General features: G+C 50.3%; 1 protein-coding gene across 1 annotated transcript in view; it reads left to right on the forward strand.

Moving 5' to 3' along the window:
• Positions 1–22,547, forward strand: part of MIPEP (mitochondrial intermediate peptidase) — a 79,919-nt gene that overhangs the window by 52,375 nt on the left and 4,997 nt on the right. The window contains exons 17-18 of the mRNA XM_027973663.2: positions 11,173–11,294; positions 13,245–13,318. Coding sequence (XP_027829464.1) covers positions 11,173–11,294; positions 13,245–13,318 — 196 coding nt within the window. The remainder of the gene's footprint in view (positions 1–11,172; positions 11,295–13,244; positions 13,319–22,547) is intronic.

Consider the following 22,547-nt stretch of genomic DNA (forward strand, 5'->3'; position numbering starts at 1 on the left):
CTATTAAACGATTTCTATCTAGATTAAAATGGCAGATATTTTCTGATTGGTTATTTTTAAAGGAAGCCTGGTGAGAGAGCTTGATTAGGTGGGAGCTTTTATATATAAATCTGAGGTCTGCTTCTGACCTTGGCTCTTCTTCTTCCCTCACACTCAGATGTTGGCTCAGGGAATGGCATAAAGGTTTCTTTCTTTCAGCATGTTAAAAAAAAAAAAAAAAAAAGTACTGTCTATTAAAACAGTAGAACTAGACCCCAGGGTGGTTAAAAATTCGTCAGTCCCTTTCCAGAGAATCTAGCTTCAACCGTTTGCTAGAAATCCTCCTTTCTCCTGTTTAGTTTCTTCCCTGGGGAAGTAGTCGTGTTTCCTCCTATTCCTATGCCTTGGCTCTTGAACAAACGAGAACAGTCTCCTGGGAGGTGAAGGCATGCCCAGGTGGCATAGTTTGGCCTACTTGACGTTGCTAAGCACGTTAGATTAATCAGAACAATATTTTTTTTTTTCTTCAATACAAAGACCATATGGTGCCTATCTAGAAAAACCTAAGTGGTTAATTGCATGTTAAATTCCTTTCCTCTTTTGTTGCATAAACAACTGAGAAAATATTTACCTTCTCTGTCATGCTAGATTTATTTATGACTTTGTAACTAAAACACAGAAGTGTTATAAATTGAAACTTTAATCTCAAGATTGACTCATTTGCTAAAAATTTATATGGTTTCAGTTTGTGGGACAGCTGCAGCTCTAGAGTTCACTGATCTAAAACATGAGGAAGTCATATGACTTGCCCGGTTGTTTTTATAACATAGTCCTTGGCGCCAAGTCACCAACTTTCATTCTCATCTTGGTTTTCATGAATAGTACTATGCTTTAGAAAAAACTTTTTTTTGACTGCAGATTCACAAAGGCTAGGTCAAATGAAATAAAAACCCAGTATACTCATTTCTTCTTCACCAGATAGACTGTTTAGACAATACACGTGTCTTTTAGATTTGAGGATGTTTATGTTTCCAGAAGCTTCCGCACTGGTGATTGTCCGAGTGGATTCTCCTCCATGGTGAGCGTGGGCAGGACGCAGGGAGCTCGGGATCCCGAGGTCTGTTCCGGTGGCCTTTTACCTGGCCCTGCGGTCTTGGGGGCAGCACCAGCCCTGTAAGAAGCCTCTGGCTGAGTTAAGTTAGTTGATGCCAGACTTGCATCTTAACTGCATTTGAGGATGTCATCAGTGCAGGTAACCAGAAACCGAAAGGTGTGGAGGGTTTGCAGGCGGTCTCCTCTGCCTGGGCCTGGCCGGGGGCGGGACCCCCCGCCCCGTGGTACGCAGTTCTCCCCTCTTGCCGGAGGGTGGAACCTCTTTCCACAGGGGTAGAGGCACTTCTCATCCTTGGTCCTCCACATATTTCCTTCTAGCACCTCTGCGGTCTTGTTTGTTACTTTTAAATCGCCTGTCTAAGTTTCCGGTGGTGTAAGTCACCAGATTTGAAACCAACTTTACTTTTTCTAACTGGTTTTTTAAAAACCGACTTGCCCCTCTGATTTGAAAAGGTCTGCTTTGTGAGATGCTAAGATTTGTGTCTGAGTTTCCTTTTCAGGGCTCCTGCCAAGGCTAGATAATCATTTGTGAGGGTTTTTGTCTTTCGTGGGTTTTTTTTATTGTTTCTGTTTTTATACATAGGTGCCTTGCTCGACTTTTCCTCCGTGGATCTGCCTGTTCCTGTCACGCCGTCTTTGCTGATGGTTTTCCTCTCAGAAGCGCCTCAGGCATCTTGTTTCTGTCCTCCTGTGTTGTCTGGGCTTTTTTCTTGCTCTGGAGAGGGGCGCTCTTACTGCGCCTTCCCCCCTTTCCTAGCTCTTTATCCCGGCACTTCAGTGTGTTGACGTTGTGGCTGACATTCTTCATGAAGGTCCTGCTGTCCCTGATGCATGTTCACGGGATCGTCAAGGTTTCTAGACACCACTCTCTTATGTATAAATACATACTTACACACGTGTATGAAACCTCACAACATATGTAAGTCATGTTTTTGCTGCCCCTTTTCAACATTTCTGTGACCTTCGTGTCCTTCATTGGTCCAGTGGCTTGAACTTTTTAAATTTTTTATTTTGTATTGGGGTAGAGCCAGTCAGTGTCGTCAGTAGTTTCAGGTGGACCGCAAAGGGACTTAGGTGTACATATACATGTGTCCATTCTCCCCCATACCTCTCTCCCAACCAGGCTGCCACATAATGTTGAGCAGAGTTCCATGTGCTGTACAGGAGGTCTTTGTTGATTATTCACTTTCAATATAGCAGTCTGTACGTGACCTTTCCAGACTCCCCAACTATCCCTTCCTCTTCCCATCCTTCCCTGTAACTATAAGTTGGTTCTCTAAGTCTGTGAGTCTATTTTAGTTTTGTAAGTAAGTTCATTTGTATCATTTCTTTTTGGATTCTATATATAAGGGATGGCATATGCTAGTTCTCCTCTGACTTCACTCAGTATGATGATCTCTGGGTCCATCCATGTTGCTGCAAATGGCATTATTTCACTTTTTTTATGGCTGAGTAGTATTCCATTGCATATGTGTATCACATTTTTATCCGTCCCTCTGCTGATGGACATTTAGGTTGCGTCCACGTCTTGGCTATTGGAAACAGTGCCGCAGTGAACACTGGAGTGCACGCATCCTTTTGGATCGTGTTTTTCTCCGGATATATGCCCAGGAGTGGGACTGCAGGGGCATGTGGGAGGTCTGTTTTCAGTTTTTTACGGAACCTCCTTACTGCTCTCTCCAGGGGCTGCACCAGTTTACACTCCCACCGGCAGTGTAGGGTGTTCCCTTCTTTCCACGCCCTCTCCAGTATTTGTTGTTTGTGCAGTTTTTGATGATGGCCATTCTGGCTGGTGTGAGGCAATATCTCATAGTTTTTATTTGCATTTCTCTAATAACCATTGATGTCGAACATCTTTTCATGTGCCTCTTGGTCGTTTGTATGTCTTCTTAGGAGAAGTGTCTGTTTAGGACTTGTGCTCGGTTTTTTTTTGAGTGGGTTTGTTTGTTTTTGATGCTGCTAAGTGTCGTGAGCTATTTGTAAGTTTTGGAGAATAGTCCCTTATTGGCCACATAAATTGGCAAATATTTTTTCCCAATTTGTGGGTTGTCTTTTTTGTTTCGTTTATTGTTTCCTTTACTATGCAAAAACTTTTGAGTTTGAGTAGGTCCCATTTATTTTTGTTTTTATTTCCATTATTCTGGGAGATGGATCAAAAAAAGATGTTGCTGTTATTTTATGTCAGAGTATTCTTTCTGTGTTTTCCTCTAGGAGTTGTATAGTGTCCACTCTTGTGTTTAGGTCTTTAACCTGTTTTGAGCTTATTCTTGTGTATGGAGTGAAGGAATGATCTCATTTCATTTTTCTACATGTGGCTGTCCACTTTTCCCAGCACTATTTGTTGAAGAGACTGTCTTTCCAGCATTGTGTAGTCTTGCCTCCTTGGTCATGGATTAATTGACCGTTGGTGCTTGGGATTATTTCCGGGTCCTTCTGTCCTGTTCCATTGATCTGTATTTCTGTTTTTGTACCAGCTGATGACTCTAGCTTTGTAGTATAGTCTGAAGTCAGGAAATCTGATTCCTCCAGGTCTGTTTTTTTTTTTTTCCAGATTGCTTTGGCTGTTCAGTGTCTTTTGTGTGTCCTTAACAAATTTTGACTTTTGTTGTTGTTGTTGTTGTTCTGGTTCTGTGAAAAATGCCATTGGTAATTTGACAGGAATTGCATTGAATTTGTAGATTGAGTGTCTTGAACTTATAAAATCACACCAAATAACACTGGAGACGTTGAACACCCTGGTTGTGTCCACGGTTTCAGTGGAATATTTCTGGAATATTTGAGAGCGAGCCTGTAGGTGTGTTTGAGAGGCTGTTCCCAGGTCAGGAGGCATGTATTCCAACCATGAAGGCAGGAGTGAGGTGTGGACCCAGGCAGGGCAGCTGGAGTTCGGGGAACGGGGCAGGCGAGGTCACCCCACGTGGCGGTGGTGCAGCAGATGCTCGAGACTTGGACACTGCTCTGTAACGTGAGCACCGACTCGAGTGGTCATCGTGAGGACCAAGTGAGATCATGTGTGTGGAAGCATGCAGCCCAGTGCCTGGTGAGAGCACAGTGAGCCTTAAGCAATAGTGTTCTCATCAGTGTAACACGTGGTTACCGAAGGGGGATTTCATCTCTGCATGTGGGGCGGCTGCAGCAGGAGAGTCAGGTTCACACATTAAAGGAGATGGACACCCCTGCCTGTGGTCAGGATGCTGAGGCTGACCCCTGACCAGAAGGATGGCCGTGGGCCAGGCCTCCCGTGTCCCGTGACAGTGCCTACAGCCACGTGCTCCACACTGTGATGGCAGGTCTGCCCTGAGAACCTGCATCCCCAACCAGGTTATCGTGTGTGAGAGGAATTTACCATGGAGTTGCTTGCTTTCGGTTTGTAGTGTGTACAGTTAGTAATTGTGGAATTGAGCACCCTGCTGCAAGCTCTATTTAATACACTCGCCCTTCAGGTCCTTCTCTTCACGTGTGTGTGTGTTTTCAGAGTCTCAGGGAAGCTTTGAAATGCTTGCTGATTTATGGAGAGTGAAAGTGAACCAGACTTTCTCAGAACATTTAGAAAATTCAGACACTGAAAAGCTAAAAAGCATAAAGTCAAACAATATTTGAAATGATTTACACAACTTCAGCAATAACATTTTTCCACTTAAGCCAGTGTGCAGTATAAACAGCCCTTCATGTGGCTCAGTCCTTTACATGAGCACAGTGGAGGTCTATAAATCAGATGGTAGTTTACATTGATCTCACACTTTTTCTAACTCATTGTCCTTCTTAAACTTAGTGTATCTTTCAAAAAGTCGAACCAGTTCTGTACAGAATAAGTTAAAGTGAATAAATAAATACATAAGATTCTGGAGAATAATATCTAGCCACGGCTGAGTTTAGAGAAGAGATTTAGAAAGAAATAAGAGGACATCAGTTTTTTTCAGCCTTCAAGAAGCCACTGCTCACACCCAGCCTTCGGGAGATCACACCTTGACCTTCAAACCCCGGAGCTGAGAAGCCGCCTCGCGGGGCTCCTGTTGTTACTACCTTGTGAAGTGATGGTACCTGAGGACTTTTATGTGAAGAGTTCCAATAATGCTTAGGCGCTGACTTTTTATCCAGCACTTGTTTTGAGTTGCAGTAATATGCACTGTTGGGCATTGCCCAGGGTTTCCATACGTTTCAAGCATAAATACAGCAGGATTTTTTTTTTTTTTTTGGTAAGAAATTGCTAAAAGCTGTTACATCAGGAATGTTGGAGATTCTTCAGACGAGATCATCAGGGAAGACTGATGACAGGGCAATTGAAAGCAGGCAGCCCTCGCAGTTTCAGGGGCTCGGTCACATGTGTTACGTGTCAGTTCCTCTGTACAGAATGAATGAAGGGACCGGCCTGCAGGTGATGTGGCATCGTGAGCCCTGTGCTGCACTTCTGGAACAGGCCCCCTTGGGGTAGGGGCGGGGACCCCCAGTTGTGCATGGCAGGACGGGGATGGGGAGGGTGTTCTCACCTCTGTAGAAATCAGGTCTCATCTCGTCACTCTTAGTTAGACACATATCCACTGCAGCCCGCTGCGGTCTACAAATGAAGTTATAGCAGGCACTTTTAATATGATCCGAAGGGTTAATATGATCCGAAGGGATCGTTCACTGTGCGAATTAAGTAAGTTTGCAAAGCAGCAATTATTCACACCAAGGCCGTTGGGTACAGATCATGTGAAGTTAGTGGTCTGGTAGGCAGGAGCCAGTTAAGTGAAGAGTTTCCTGTGTGGACACCAGATTTCACAGGTTTCAGGGACAATGCATGACTGAGAGTTAACTGCCCTGAGTCCCCCATACACTTCAGCCTGATCCCAGGAAAAGTTAATGAAAATCAGTAACATTTTCCATTTTGTGTTTTCACTTCAGAAATTCAGACAGTGTGTGTGTAGTCCGTACATTAATTAGTCATTTTTACCTGTTTTTTGACATCTTCATAATTTTAGGGATTCACCTAAGTTACCTCAATTAATTAGATCACCATACTGTTTTCATGTTTCATCTGATAAGAATATTTCCATCTGAATTGGTTGCATCTTTGTTCTGCTTATGGAGTTGGTTTTGACAGATGCATACTGGTATTTCTGTGGGGTTTTACCTTTTTTTTGTTGCAGATCCTTTCCCCCCCATTTATGTATAAATAGAATTGACAATGGAATTATTGTTTTGGTTAGGTAGTTCGGAGTACTTTTTTCTTAGAAGACTGGGTCCAGTCTCCTTAAAATGAGCCATAAGTGTACCATTAGCAGAGAAAATGGTTTCTAGTTGTCATTAAGAACTTAATAAATTCTCATACTGGTACTGTGGAAATCATTCAGACGTCTATGGTAATATGGAGACGGGTTTGTTTTTATATACTGGAGAGCAGTGTCAACATTCTAGGTCGCTGCTCCACTTGGGGTAGGGTCCTTGTGCGTCAGCTTCTCACAGCCGTCAACTCCAGGTGGCCCCCCTGCCACCCGCCATCGGGGGCCAGCAGTGTCAGCACCCTGGCACACTCGTAGTGTAATGCTCTGACGTCAGCCTGCACAGGGGCTCTCCTTTTTAGCTGTAAAAATAGCTGAGTGGTATCCTTTGATACGTGTTGAAGCCAACAGGATAGAAATTAATTTACGAGTTGTAGGGTCTAGTCTGAACTCGGGAATATGGCATGGGGATCTGTTTGAGGATCCGTGGGATTTGAAGTCCAGGTGGCTGTAATCTTCACATGTGTTGGGAACACAGAAGGTCCCATAGTTAGAAATGTGGAGTGGGCAATACAGAGGAACAGGGGGTGAGGGGGTGGGTGGGGAGCTCAGATTAGGACCCCGGGCTTTGCATCCTGTGTGCTGTCAGTTGGAGTCCAGGTGAAGTTGCTGCAACAAAGCCCCCAGAACATCTATTTCTGCTTTATTGACTATGCCAAAGCCTTTGACTGTGTGGATCACAATACACTGTGGAAAATTCTGATAGAGATGGGAATACCAGACCACCTGACCTGCCTCTTGAGAAATCTGTATGCAGGTCAGGAAGCAACAGTTAGAACTGGACATGGAACAACAGACTGGTTCCAAATAGGAAAAGGAGTACGTCAAGCCTGTATATTGTCACCCTGCTTATTTAAGTTCTATGCAGAGCACATCATGAGAAATGCTGGACTGGAAGAAACACAAGTTGGAATTAACATTGCCGGGAGAAATAGCAATAACCTCAGATAGGCAGATGACACCACCCTTATGGCAGAAAGTGAAGAGGAACTAAAAGCCTCTTGATGAACGTGAAAGAGGAGAGCGAAAAAGTTGGCCTAAAGCTCAACATTCAGAAAATGAAGATCATGGCCTCTGGTCCCATCACTTCATGGGAAATAGATGGGGAAACAGTGGAAACAGTGTCAGACTTTATTTTGGGGGGCTCCAGAATCATTGCAGATGGTGAGTGCAGCCATGAAATTAAAAGACGCTTACTCCTTGGAAGAAAAGTTATGACCAACCTAGATAGCATACTCAAAAGCAGAGACATTACTTTGCCAACTAAAGTCTGTCTAGTCAAGGCTATGGTTTTTCCAGTGGTCATGTATAGATGTGAGAGTTGGACTGTGAAGAAGGCTGAGTGCCGAAGAATTGATGCTTTTGAACTGTGGGTGTTGGAGAAGACTCTTGAGAGTGCCTTGGACTGCAAGGAGATCCAACCAGTCCATTCTGAAGGAAATCAACCCTGGGATTTCTTTGGAAGGAATGATGCTAAAACTGAAACTCCAGTACTTTGGCCACCTCATGTGAAGAGTTGACTCATTGGAAAAGACTCCTGATGCTGGGAGGGATTGGGGGCAGGAGGAGAAGGGGACGACCGAGGATGAGATGGCTGGATGGCATCATGGACTCGATGGACGTGAGTCTAAGTGAACTGCGGGAGATGGTGATGGACAGGGAGGCCTGGCGTGCTGCGATTCATGGGGTCACAAAGAGTTGGACACGACTGAGCGACTGAACTGAACTGAACTGACAGTGACTTAACTACTTACTGACCAGAGTCTTTCAGTATTCATTTAAAGAACAGATTGTGGGCCACAGCCGTTAGTTTCTGCAGAAGCCCCTAGGTCAACAATGTGTGAAGTGAGATAAGCCCGAAGGCAGAGGCAAGCAGGTCGGGCCAGGGGCTCCTCCGCTTGTGGCTTCCCTGAGTCCCAGGTGTGGGTCTGGCTCCTGCTTCTTCCAGGGGAGCAGGAAGGGAAAGAGGTTTCGGGGGTGAGCCACTGTCTTCTGAAGCACCTGGTCTGCACTTACACCCACTGCTGGCGCACGGCCACCCTGAGTAACCGTAGACCCAGGGGGCAGTGGTGCAGGCCAGGGCCAGCTGGGCAAGGCAGACTCGGGGATGCTGGGCAGGGCCTGCCCACGGCCTTGACCCCCTTATGCTTTTGAGTCTGCTATAAAGTAGAAACTGTTAAAAATAATAATTATTAAAAATTATAAAATATTTGTAAAAATACCTTCCTCGAAAAATTTTCATGAAGACACAGGGATACACTTTAATAAGCATCATTGGTATCCATTCTTAATTTTCAGTTTGCTTCTCTTGTTAATACTTCTGAGCACAGCTCTAATTCTTTTTTTTTTCCTGATAATCTTCTTTATTTACAGCCGCATGGTCGCGGTTGCTGTGTGTGGGCTTTGCCTAGCCTGTGGCGAGCAGGGGCTCCTGCAGTTGAGAAGCTCGGGCCTCTCACTGTGGAGCACAGGCCCTCGGGCTCACGGTTGCAGCTTCCGGGCTCTAGAGCACAGGCTTGCTGCATCTGTGCTCCGGCTTCATTGCTCCAAGGCACGCAGGGTCTTCCCAGATCAGGGATTGAACCCGTGTCCCCTGTGCTGGCAGGTAGAGTCTTTACCACTGAGCCAGCAGGGAAGCCCAGCCCTCTGTTCTCAAGTAGATACCGGTGTGTGTCTCCTACTGCCATGCCACACGCCGCCATGCACTCGTGGCTAAGCCAGCTCACGGCTCCTGAGGGTGGGGTGGCAGTCGGGGTGTTGGCCAGATGGAGGTCTTACCTGGGGCTTGCCTGCTCCACCCGGGTTCTTGGCAGAATTCTCATGTTTGCAGGCTGACTCCCTGCTTGCTGTCAGCTGTTGGACCCCGTGGCCCTCAGGCCGAATCCCCCACCCCGACAGCGTGTTCTTCTGCCGAGTCCCGACGGTCAGACCTGCCCGCACTCAGGGGCTAAGGCCCACGCAAGCGTCCACGGAGGACGGGGCCTGCAGGGAGCACCCCCCATGGCGGCTGGGTTTCCCCTAAAATCGCCTTATTCCAGACAGAATCCCTGTGTGTTTGGCACTACTGTTTCACAGGTTTTGGTAAAATGTCAGTGGGGACTTTTTATTAGAAATACTTGTCTGTATGACGTCATGGAAACAGGTACACACACTGATAGAGAATATTCACCTGAGAAGGCAGGTGTGGCGGGGGGGTCCCCTGGTCCCCGCATGGTCGGGTGGATGCTCTGGACACCCAGGGCTGGGCCTCTCGGGACACAGCCCGGGCAAAGTGCTGCTCGTGCAGGGGGCGGACAGCCCGGAGGGAGGGCTGCACACAGGGCTGGCGCACGAGCGCTCGCGGTCTTGCTGTCCTTCAGCCCTGCTCACGGCGGGGGCACGGGGCACGCCGGCCTCCGCCAGCCTGTGCGGTCCTGCTGGCCCCTGGCTTGTTGAGTCTGCGAGGCTTGACGGAGAGTGAATCGCACACGAGGAGACACCACGCAGATGCTGTACACAGTCCAGACCTGGCCTCTGGTGCCAAAGCCGGCCGCCAGTCTTACAACAACTGTCATATAGGGCAGGCAAAGAGTTCTTTAGGAAGAAAAACACCAGCTGTGCTTCAGAGTCAGCCTGAGGCCCTGATGTGTTCTTGGTGCCGCGACGCCCTCTTGCTTGTGGGGCGGGCGTTGTTCCTGGGCGCCGGCCTCCTGGTCTCGGTCCAGAGTCCAGCCTGTGAGGAACCGCTGTGACGCAGCTGTGAGGTGTGCGTCCTGTCCACCCCACCGTTCACAGACAGCAGTGAGTGCCTGCTGTGCCCCCGGACCTTGTTCTTAGGGAAATTTCTGCTCTGCGTGTGACCCAAACCAGGCCAGCTGTGGTAGCGCTCGCGGGCCACGCTCAGGGCCCCGTGCCGCGGGGAGGGCCGGGGTGTCCTCAGGTTGGCCACGCCACTGACCCCAGGGGCTGTCTGTTTGTTGTTTGCAGCGTAGTCAATTAGGGAGAAGTTGTTTATCTAGTTAAACCTGTATTATGATGGTGAAACTGCATACTTTATTTTCCAGGGTGTGAAAGGATGTATTAGACAATGATTACCTTAGTTTAGAAACGTAGGCTTCAGATTTCTTTTCTCTCCTGTCAGCTGAAGCATCCATGAAGAGACAGTAGGATTACGCCTGCAGGTCAGGTTTGTCTCAGAGAAGCGCCTGCTGAGGACAGGCTCTGGTAGCAGCGGCTCTGCCAGGGAGCCACCCCTCGGGGCGAGCCTGCTTCCTGCCAGGCAGCCACGGCAGCTTGTTTTCAGCTCCCATCCAGAGACAGCACGTGCCAGGAGTTCGCCAGGGGAGGCTCTTCTGATGGTGACAGCGTCACTGTCGTCACTGCGGGCCTCCCAGACGGGATCGTGGACGTGTCCTGCTCGGGACTAACGCTCCTGCCACGAGGCTAAGCCTCCTCTCTCTTTCTGTCCGACCCGAGTCCAGCGGCAGTGAGCTTGTATAGAGCAGTCGGGGTCAGGGCGGCCCTCCTGAAGCCTGTGCTGGGCTCGTGGCAGTCGCCTTCCTGCCCTGTCCTCCCTGGTCTCCCCATCTTGTGTGACCCACGTAACCCAGCCCTGTTGGCCTTGGGCCACCCCAGCAGCCTCATTTCAGAGGCCCATCTCCACGGTTGGTCTCACTCCGGGATCCTGGGGGCTGAGCCCCAGCCTGCGGGCTGGTGGGGACTTGCTCCTCAGCTTCGAGTGTGACGACGTGGAGGGTGCTGGCGTGAGGGCCGCCCTGTCGGGGGAGACGGAGGGACATGTGTGCAGGCTCACCCTTCCTGTGTCTCTTCTGTCCGGCAGGCCTGGCAGCTGCGCTTCAGCCACCTAGTGGGTTATGGTGCCAAGTACTACTCCTACCTGATGTCCAGGGCCGTGGCGTCCATGGTCTGGAGAGAGTGCTTCCGGCAAGACCCTTTCAACAGGTAACAGACCTGGGGGTTTCACGGCCTGCACCCCTGCATCCGAGGCCAGCTGCCCAGAACTCACCTGGACCCTGCAGGAAACTGGGCCACTGTGAGCTGGGCATCCTCCTGGGGGGGCCAGAGAGGCCAGTTCCAGTTCACGAGTCCCGAGAAGGTGCGTCCTTTGAAAGCAGAGCACAAATTCCCATCTGGGCTTGCAGTCTCTCAGGGCGTCCTTTCCCCTTGCCACACAGATGGTGGGGCTAAGGTGGGGGCCTCAGATGCCCCCAGCAGGTACACATCAGTCCCACATCCGTGGCACAGAGTGTTCTCAGAGGGGAGACAGAGGCTCAGAAGGGCCCTGCGATTTGTTCAAGGCATCACAGTGAACAAACCAGACCAAGATGAGGTCTGCTGATCCCTAGTCCTTCACTCCTCACAACCCCACCCCCCTCAGCTCTTCATGTCATTTGGCAAAAGCTTGAGTTTTCTCAGTTAATAGTCATTCTCAGTTGAAGCTGATGTAATAGAGTCTCTTAAGTGTTTTACAGCCCGGTGCCCACATGCTATTTCATCTCCCACCCTCTGTACCTCCGTGGACATTTGGGCTGCTGTTTAGATTTTATTACTTTCAAAGGCTCTAAAGCCTAAATTGAATACCATGAATCAACTCTGGGGATTATAGTTCTTTACTGAAGATTTATATAAAATAGGCAAAATACTTTCTTGTTTAAAGGAATCACACTTTACTAGAAAACCACATATCCTTAAGAACATGTGTTCCCCATGTACGCATTCTCGCCTAGACATGCAGTTGCTGTAATTTTATGGACATGTAAAAGTAAGCTAGTAAAAATACTCATTGGACTAGAAAATGTCTAAGCTCTATCAAAAGATCCTTTTTGGTCCCTGTTCTGAAAAGTCTCCAGGCTGGAAGCCAGGCAGCAGAGCCGAGGCTGGCCGGGGCAGCCGCGGGCAGGCGGGCCTCTAGCTGCCTGTCCCTGGCCTCCGCCCATGGTCCTGTCTGGGGCACACGCCACCCCAGCGCTCCCTTCAGGATGGAGCCAGGATTAGCATCTGATGTCAGTGTGTGTTTGATGCTGAAATGCTAGCAACATTCCAGGTTAGAAACCACAGTCACAAAATCGCCCACATAAAGAGCCTCCAGAAATAGTGGAAAGAAAGCATTATTTACTTAACTTTAGTTATTTTGCATTAAAGGAGTTGCATTTTCTTTTTTAAAAGGTAGGCTTCCCTGGTGTTCAGATGGTAAAAGCGTCTGCCTGCAATGCAGGAGACCTGGGTCTGATCCCTGGGTCGGGAAGATCCCCTGGAGAAGGATATGGCAACCCACTCCAGTACTCTTGCCTGGAAAATTCCATGGACAGAGGAGCCTGATAGGCTATAGTCCATGGGGTCGCAAAGAATCGAACACAATTGCAACTTTTGCTTTCAGCACCAAATAACTTGTTTTCAGGTGTCACTAACTTGGAGAATTTCTGTCTGTGAAAACAGGCCTCCAGTCTGCCTATTTTGCTGTCCCCACAGTCTCTGACCATCGCCAAGGCCTCTCCTGAACGTTTTTATGCCTTCACTCTTGCGTCACTGTTGTTTTTCTGTTTGCTGGGTGCCATCTCCAGTTCTTTGCTGAGAGAATGGCATAAATGGTTTCAAATCTCTCCTCTTCACTGAAGTAATCCTAAAGATGATGGAGGAGGAGATATGTAACACACAATCCTTTTTACAAAGCGCATGCTTGCTACAAACAAAGTGAAAACTAGAGTTGTGCTCTTAGGGTGAACATATCACTGCTGGTCTCTGTAGAGTAAGGTGAAGATAGGAATCGGATGTTTAGAAACTAGAAGATGATGGAGGGTGGGCTTCTGTGACTGTGACATCCGTGTGGCTTCATCTGGGGGTTCAGGGGTGTGGGGGGTGTGTGAAGGTGTGCTAACAACCCCGTCTCTGCAGGGCGGCGGGGGAGCGCTATCGCCGGGAGATGCTGGCCCACGGCGGGGGCAGGGAGCCCATGCTTATGGTGCAAGGTGAGCCAAAGTGAGACGCGCTCTAAGGTTTTTGAGCTGTGTGTGTGTTTTGCATCATCTGTGATGAAAGCTGTTCATATTTTGGTTTTTCTTTTAAAGAGAGGATGCTTCAGCCTTGCACGTGGCTGCGAGGGTGTCTCACTGTGTCCCCAGATGACAAGTCAGTGACTGACTGACTTAGATGAGGAAAAAATTTCAGGCTTTAGCTCTCAAAATGTTACTAACATGCTAATCGGAAACTTGTTGGAAATTCTCAGAAAACTTGTCTTAGCTTTTGATGGGTTACAGTGGGTAGCCTAAAGAACTCATTTCTTCTCTCTCATGAAAGCCCGGCTATATACATTGTTAGAAATTCCATGGCATCAGGGTGGGTTTTTTTTACTTGTTTCAAAATTAGAACCTACTTAAGTCTGTTCTGTGACATAGCACAGTGCTTGTTTTCCTGTGCGTTTTGGACGAAAATCTAATTGTGAATGGGAGAGACTGTCATGGTATTTCAAGGAGAGGTGGGTGGTGGTGTCTTGGGGTGTGGGCATCACTGCGGCGGGTCCTCTGACGGCGCAGCAGGAGGAGGCCCTGAGTGGGGCAGTGCTGCCTTCAGGCTGAACCCTGCAGTCCTGCTAGTGAGGGGTGAGGTGATGTCTGCTGCCCGGGTCTGTACTGCTGTCCTCGTGGGAAGGGCCGTGTCCATCCCAGCCCCATGGCTGAGAGCTGCTGCCTGGGTCTGCACGGCTGTCCTCACAGGAAGGGCTGTGTCGATTCCAGCCCCGTGGCAGAGAGCTGCTGCCGTGCCTGGCGCTGGAGACAACCCTGAGTGCACAGCCCTCCTGGGAAGGTGCGCACATCCAGGCTCGGTCTGCCCGACACCGTGGCAAGCGCGTAACGTGGGTCAGCCAGCCCAGCCCTGCCCTGCTTCGGGGTGAGCCCTGGCCTCCCCTCAGGATCACTTCAGGGCACCCTCGTGATGAGGCGCTGACGGCTGACTCTCCTAAGCAGCCCCCTGAGGAGGCTGCTCCTTCTGCCCTCCCGCTGATGGGGTCAGCTCAGGGCCAGCCTGCACATGGCAGGGCACAGCGGAGCCAGGCTCAAACCTGTGCCTTCAGAGCCCAGGACAGCTGGCTGCACATTTCGTGTGGACTCAGGTAAACGTGCACGCACTTGGCTGGTGGGCCGTGGAGACGGGCAGCCCACTGTGACAGGGGTCCTGGGCAAGAGCTCCCAGCGGCGGCACTCAGGTGCCCCTCCCGACCCCACGTCTGCACGCCCGCACATGTAAACATGAGCCCACGTACGGCCCCAGCCAGAGGAGAATACCAAATCCTTTTCAGGGTTTCCCCTTTCGGTGTATTTTTCTTCTCTGCTTCTAAGCTTGCTGTGTCATCTCTCCAGCAAGTGTGTTCTTCATATGAAACATTTTTGTGTCAGGAACCTTAGTATTTTTCCACGCTGAAACTCATACTCACAAGAGAAAAGCAGGCCTGTGGTTCAGGCTAGAGAAGATAGAGCATCCGGATTGCAGCTGGCTCTGCTCACGGGCACTAACATCTTCCTGATACCATGCCCCAAGACCCACTCCTCCACACACAACAGAGGGTGTGATGCTTGCTGTCACCCCACAGGGTGGGATTTGTAGGACAAGACCATCAGGGGCACCCCCTCTTCTGTGTGTGCGTGGCCAGCCTGAGCCCCAACTCAGGACCGTCCTGGACTGTGGCTCACAGCCTTGAGCAGTGATGGACACGTCAGAGTTGGGAGGGACAGCTCAGTCTAGCTGGTCTTACTCTTCTGTGAAAACATAGGTGCTTCGTCTATTCTAACTACTTACTAGGGACATGTAAAGGGTTCTCTTAACTAGTGGGAGGTAAAGAAACAGAGCCCTTACTCTCAAGCTGTGTACCTCTGTGACCAAATAACAACTGATTAACCTTCTAACTCACCTAAGAGTGAGCATTGAGAGGAGCCTCAAGCCGCTTGTCGGTCAGGACTCCCTGCGTCATGCTTGGGATCTGAGTGACGAACACGGCACAGGTGAGCTTTAAGGTTACTCACTCGGTGGGCAGGGTCTGCACGGATCTCCACACACAGGCTTCTCTCCTAACTCTGCCCAGGAGCCCCGGGGTAAATCCACAGAATCCCTCTCAAAACTCTAAATGCCACTTGAAGAAAACAAAATCATAGTTAAAAAGCCATTTCCTTCCTCAAAGGCGGGGGAAAGTCCTTACACAGTAAAACAGAAGTAGATCTGCAGGCAGCAGCTCTGGTGCTTTACTGAGTTACTCGAGATGGTCAGCTTCCCTAAAGGAAGCAGAGTGTGGCTTATTTGCAGGGCAGGAAACGAACACACACTCAGAGAATGGGCTTGTGAACACAGGAGGGGAGGGCGAGGGCGACAAATTGAGAGGGTAACATTGATACACATACACGCCCCGTATGAGACAGCTGGCTGGTGGGGAGCTCGGCTCGGTGCTGTGTGATGACCCAGAGGGGTGGGATGGGAGGGTCGAAGGGAGCCTTAAGAGGGAGGGGATATATGCATACTTGTAGTTGATTGACATTCTTGTACAGCAGAAACTAACACAACATTGTAAAGCAATTATCCTTCAATTAAAAAGAAAAAGGTTTGGTTGTCTGTGAAGCCCATGACAAGTATCATAGTTATCAGATGCTTTGTTGATGCTATCAGATATTCGTCTGACAGAGAAGGCAATGGGACCAGCTCCAGTACTCTTGCCTGGAAAATCCCATGGACGGAGGAGCCTGGTAGGCCATAGTCCATGGGGTTGCTAGAGCTGGACACGACTGAGCGACTTCACTTTCACTTTCATGCATTGGAGAAGGAAATGGCAACCCACTCCAGTGTTCTTGCCTGGAGAATCCCAGGGATGGGGGAGCCTGGTAGGCTGCCGTCTATGGGGTCACACAGAGTCAGACACGACTGAAGCAACTTAGCAGCAGCAGCAGCAGCAAGACACATATAAGCACTTTTAGAGTCCCAAGAAGCTCTCTCTAAATATTATTGCCATGACATGAATTACACCTTTTACTTATACTCAGATTCTCACTTTAAATTACAATATAAAACATTGGTACAGCTGTAATAAAATGATGCTACTATATGCAGGGAAAAAAAAAAAAAAACCACTTCTTTCTAATCTTCAGGTCATGTCCTTATCTTGTTTTAAACACATCCATAGCACATATAAGGAGGATGTTTTAAGCAGAATATTTAGTTACTTAATCCTCCACTAAACATAAGATGCCAACACCTGACCAAATCCAAGAATTCTGGGGAAAGTTGCAATCTTTGCACATTCCATACCCTGCAGTGTTCTCTGGTTTAAGCATCACATTTCTTGGTAATAAGAGAACTTACTTTTTGCTTAAAATAAAACCATGATGATATATGCTATATTCATTTTGTCATTTTCAAAAACATACTGGAAAGCTTCAGGTGTGCCATGGTGAACAGTGTCTCTCACAAACTCTTCAGAAACTGAATGGCTCTCTTGGAGGAAGATAAGCGTGCAAATGAGGTGGTACCTGGTGCCCCCGAGGAGGCTGGTGGAGTCAGAGCGGTGCTGCCTCACACTCTGAGAAGAGAGGTGAATTCCTCCCAGGAGGGTCCGTCCTCCCTCGCAGACCGCTCTATCTTTCTTCCATGTTACCCAAAGGTCTTGAGTAAGTGGCCCTTGTTTTGTTCCTAAGTTCAGACTTTATCTTTAAAAGACTAGAAAAACCCAGCGTGGTGAAAAACCTTCCCTTCCTGTGCCTCCTGCCCTGCTGCTCTCTGAACCCTGTGAGCTCGGTCCTGCCCCCCGTCCCCACGGACCCTGAGGTTCACGTGTCTTCCTCAGCTCGTCTGTAATGTCTGACTTGAGTCTGGGTGGGTCTTAGACTTGTGAGGGTGTCAGTGGCCTGTGCCTGGAGGCCTCAGTGATTCCCCAAAGTCTGTGTGTGTTTAATGCCACATCCTAACTATTCCCGTTGGCAAGCCCTGCCTGACACCCATTGACCAGCAGTGAACTTCTCTGTCCCGTATGTCCCCATGAGCTCCTTGACGGATCCATCCCCCTCATGTGCGGGCACGCTCTGGCATGCTGGGCCCCGGACGAGGCTGACCACAGCCACGTATGCGCCCTGCCCGCTGGGTCTCACGTTTCCACCGCTGGTTGTGGGTCCCCGTGCCCCCTGCAGCCTCTGCACAGAGAGTTCTGTGGGGACAGGAAAGGGCAAAGCCCAAGAGTTTAGTCTTTCAAGCGGTTATTTTTAAAAGTTAAACAGCTTTATTCCTGTTCCCCTTTCCAGAAAAGAAACTCTTACCTTTATGACTTCTGGCCAAAAGCAGTGTGCCCATAGACAGAGAATGTTCTAACTTGACAGAGTTTCAAAAAGCACCAAACATCAGATAAGATGAAAAGAAATGTAGATAAATGAGTCAGTCCTCAGTGAAACTCCCTTCAGTTTTTCTGTGTTGCCAGACTGACTCACGGAACCCAAGTCTAGAAGCCCACAGGGCCTCTCCATAAGCTGATTAAAATCATAATGTCTTACATTTCTGCCCAGCTCTGTGGTTTTCAAAACACATTCGTTTTTGCCCTAGTTATCCTATATCATCTCTTCTAACTTGTTGCATATTATTTTTATTCAAGAAATAAGTCAGAATTTGTGGTTTGTATATTCCACAGGGCGACCCTTGTCCCTGTGTGTAAAGAAAACTTCGCTTTCCCATAGAAGCCTCCTTGGTCCGGGAGCACTCGAGCTTGTTCCGACACCTTCCTCTAGGGGAGAAGGTCTGACGCCCTCCCTGCTGGAGGGCCAGGGGCTCCCCGGGGCAGGGCTGGCCCGGCGTCCCCGCCTGGGAGAGGACCATGTGCTCAGGAACACGCGTGGTCTGGTGTGTGTGTGTGTCAGGGGAGCCCGGCTCACGATAAATGAACGCACAGTGGCCAAAACATCAACAATTTGAGCAAAAAAGTAAATGAGGCAGCATTAGGACGTGACACACACAGAGTAGACAGCATGAGCGCATCCTGACAGGAGCGACTGAGTAACAGACGGGGCGGACCTCTCGTGCGGGGAAACTCAGGTGCGTGCTGCAGGTGTGCCCCCTCGAGGCACTGGGCACTGTGTCCCCCGAGTGTGGGCCACACAGTGACAGCTCTTTCCATCCTGTGCTCTGGAAGGAAGGGAGAAGCACTGCCTGCCTGGTGTTCACGGTCAGCACCAGCGAGTCATGTTGATCCCGACCCCTGGGGCGACATGAGGTGATGGACGCTGCTCCCGGGTCCTCGTTCCCAGGTGGTCACAGTCAGGGCCCCGAGCGGAGTCTCGACTCTCAGAGGAGGTGGCGGCTGGGCCCCACCATGCCGACCCCACAGAGGGCCTGCCTGCAGGCTCTGTTACGCGAATGTACTTACGTGTTTACCTAGAAGGCCAGATGTTTCTTGGGCCATTAAAAACGTGATTATGGGGGGTCCAACAAGATGGTGAAGTAGAGGAGAGCGTGGGGCTCACCTTCCCCAAGAACGCATCAGAAATCCACGCACGCGTGCAGCGATTCCCACTGGAACCCAGAGACTGGCAGCAGGGCTTGTGCGTGGGCAGCTGAGGGAGTAGGCACAGAGCTCAGGCCTGCGCCCTGGGAGGGGACTCGGGGAGGCAGAGACCACGCCTTGGGGAGCGGGCCCCGTCATCCAGGGCACAAGGAGGCCACACGGCACAGCCCCACGACAGCGCAGGGACAGGCTGTGAGGGACAGAGGGGCCTGCACCCGAGGCCATGTCAGCCGAGGGCAGCGCCTGCGGGCATCCCGGCTCCAGCCCCGGCCTCTGCGATGGGTCCTGTGCAAGGAGAAGGGGAAGCACCCCAGAGCAGAGAGGGCCCAGGCCTGATCTCGGGGCTCCTTCTTCAGCATCCTGGGGTCAGACCCCACCCCCCAGTAGAGCAGTGATGGCCACCGAGCAGAAAGGAAGCCTTGCTTCACGCCTGCCTCCAGCCCCACCACAGCAACAGCTTCCAGCTCACCCTGAGCAAACACACAACGTGTGTCCAGGTCACAGCCAGCTCTCCCCACAAAGGCATCAGACTCACACAGTCTGTACAGGAACACACCCTCGTGACAACAGCCCTTCAACAGGTCCTGTTTCACCTGAATTCACAGAGGCAGAGGACGTGCTCTCAGTTAAAAAGCAAGAAAAAACCCTGAAAAATAACAAAAATGTATCAGATAAAGAGTTGAAAGCGTTGGTAATAAAAATGTTAACTGAAATAGAGAAAAGAATACATGAGCACAGTGAGAATTCTAATAAGGAACTAGAAAACATGAAAAAGACCCAATCGGAAATGAAGAAATTGAGTAACTGAAATTAAAAGACACTGGAAGGAGTGAGTAGCAGACGGAGTGATACGGAGGAGCACAGAGGGATCTGAGGGAGAAGACGGGCATCCCGCGCCAGCACAACAGATACAGGTAACACAGAGTTAGAGAGACCTGAGCCTGCGGGACAGGCCTCCTGGCGAGGGGCAAGGAGGCTCTGGATGTGCCCCTCCCGTTAGCGGGTATCAGACCCAAGTCTGCAGCCGTGTCCCCCACGCCCCCGTCCCCCAGGGTGTCCAGTCCATCATCTGTCTTGGAGGCAGGCAGCAGCCTCTACAGCCCCCCCTTCCAAGAGCTCATCACATTCTCTGCTTATAAACAGCTCGGGTCAAACCTTCAGTGAACAGAGGTGCAAAGAGCTAAAAGTGAAGACAAGGTCAGTGTTTCCAACACAGGATAAACCAAGAAGAGAAGGTGTCCTCCCGGAAACAGTGCAACTTTTCATTTTTCTAAACAAACGGGTTGTGGGATCCCAGGAATTGTTGACAGAGCAGTCAGATAACCGCAGACACAGGCCAGAAACAGATGGGTGTTTCTTAGACCTGGGGTGTGGGTGACAGCTTCGCCCGGGTAGGAGGAGTCGCTCTGTCAGGAAAGGACAGGTTTTTCTGTCTGTAAATGTGGCCCTGGAGCCTTCATGGTCCTTGCATTTTCCTGCTGTTGATATTGTCGGTGTTCCAGTGAATAAATTCAACCAACATGTTTTGCTAGCAACAAGGAAAAGCCTCTGGGGAAGGTAACTTGTAAGCAGAATTTAATTTGTACTGTGTTCACCGTACTTTGCATCGCACACCGCATGTGTTCAGGCCCTGGCGGGTGGCTGTGTCCACTGCACGCTCCCTGCGGCTACAGGTCCAGCTCCTCCTCTCCCCCGGGCCGCCCAGGCTCCTGCCCCCACAGCTCCGGGTGACCTGCTTGGTCACGGTCGCAGCATGTCAGCACAGCACAAAGAGTCGCTTTCAGGACCAGTCTGGGGACGGTGACAGGGCAACAGTGGCCCCTTAACAGGCCAGCGTTTGCTCTGGGAGGTATGACCCCCTTCACAGAAGCAAGGCCGAGGCCCTTCCCCTCGCCCCCCAGGACACACAGCCCTCAGGGACCTGCACGGCCGAGGGCCGTGAGCCTCAACCTCAGGCATCCCAGGGCGGAGCCCTGCTCTACTCTCACTGCAGAGCCCGCGGGCAGCTTCAGTGGAGGGATGGAAACACGTTTGCTACCCAGCTCTTGAGATGTCCAAAGAGCACAGAGAAGGGACGTTTCTCTGGGTTTAACTAGGTTAGCTCCTGAAAGGTCATTTGCAAGGTATCTCCTAGTGACTGAGTCTTTCTGGCCGTCTCTAAAGAAACCGTCTCCTCACGACTCTGTACATAACGTCACTAATAACGAAACTAGATTAAGGATGACTGTACCTAAACCTGATTTTCCCATTTAATAGTTCTTCTTTACATTAAAGTCTGTCAGACAGGACAACCCTCCCTTAACGTCCAAGTCTGCATGCCTCAAATACTCGACCCCATCACGTAAGTTGGGGTACGTCAAGTAAGCCCTTCTCCTCTCGGCACTGAGTGTGTTCAGCGGCAGGCTCGGGACAGCAGCTGAACTCCACTCACATCGTCCTTCGATCAGTTTAAGCAAAACGGAGCTTTAATTTTAAAAATTCTTGAAAGCTTAAATCACACCCTCAAATTAACTGTATAATTTCAGTCCTACATTTTTGTCTTCTTCCTGCACTTTCTTTTCCCTTGAGGATGAGCATTTTATTAAAATGTTGCAGTAGCCCTGTGCCCCAGTTTTCCTGAGATTCTTGACTGACTGCTGCTGCTTTTGTATCTAGAGTTGAACGGACAGGAGGCGGGAGGGTGCTGGCAGGAGAAGCACAGTGACAGCCACACTGACCCTGGGGCCGGGGGCTGCCCCTGCCGAGCACGCTGCATCTGTCCCCTCGTGTCTGTGGTCCCAGCGTGCTCGGGTCACCTGCCCGAGGTCACCCTGTGGAGACAGGACTGGAAGAGCTGAAGCTCAGGCGCTCCCCTCCCCCGTGGTGTGTGGACTGCTGGTGTCTCTGACTTCTTCTCGGGTAGACCAGGGCGCACTCACGTTGGGCACGGCTCTGTGCGTGTCGGCGCTGCACCTGCCGGCCGCTCTGTCACCACGGCTGGTGGTGAGTCGCTTCGTACCCTGATGCGCAGATGATACTCTCGGTGCCCTGGGCAGGACGTCCCAGGGACGGAGATGATGGTGTCTCTGTCTTCCACACGGCAGTGGTTTCACGGCAGAGTGAGACCTCACTCAGTGAGGACGCACGCGTGCGCGCTCACAGGCAGGCCGCGGTCCTGACCACACACTGGCCGGCAGAACCTCCTCTTCTCCCGTGGAGAGCGGGAGTGAGGGAGGGAAGTGTGTCCGGGAGGCCGGCACAGGGTGCAGCGGCTCGGGGCGACCACAGTGTCAGGAAAAGGTGAGCGGCAGCCAGAGTCATGGCCGTGGGAACAGAGCCCCAGTTCCCCGGAAGGCGTACCTGGGTGCTCCAGGCTGCGGCCTCCCGTTCCTAAAAGCACTGGTTTTTCAGAGGGTGTGGACACGTTTGATGTGTGGGTGTGTTTGTTTAAGGAAGATGTAGAGCTTCAAAAGGCAAAATGTTTTTTAACCCAGAAAGGTACTCAGTAAACGGAATTGTTAAATCCGACGATGAAACTGGGATAAACTAATGAGGAACAGGGCATGTCTGCAGCTCCACTTCCCACATCCTGCTCTCACCTGGCCGGACATGCTGGGCCCGGCCGCCCACAGGCAGGGCGTGGGGCAGAGCCCAGTTCCGAACAGCACAAGTACTGCCCGGCCGAGGGGCTGGGA

The sequence above is a fragment of the Ovis aries genome, chromosome 10 (assembly GCF_016772045.2).
Source record: "Ovis aries strain OAR_USU_Benz2616 breed Rambouillet chromosome 10, ARS-UI_Ramb_v3.0, whole genome shotgun sequence".
NCBI classification, from domain to species: Eukaryota; Metazoa; Chordata; class Mammalia; order Artiodactyla; family Bovidae; genus Ovis; species Ovis aries.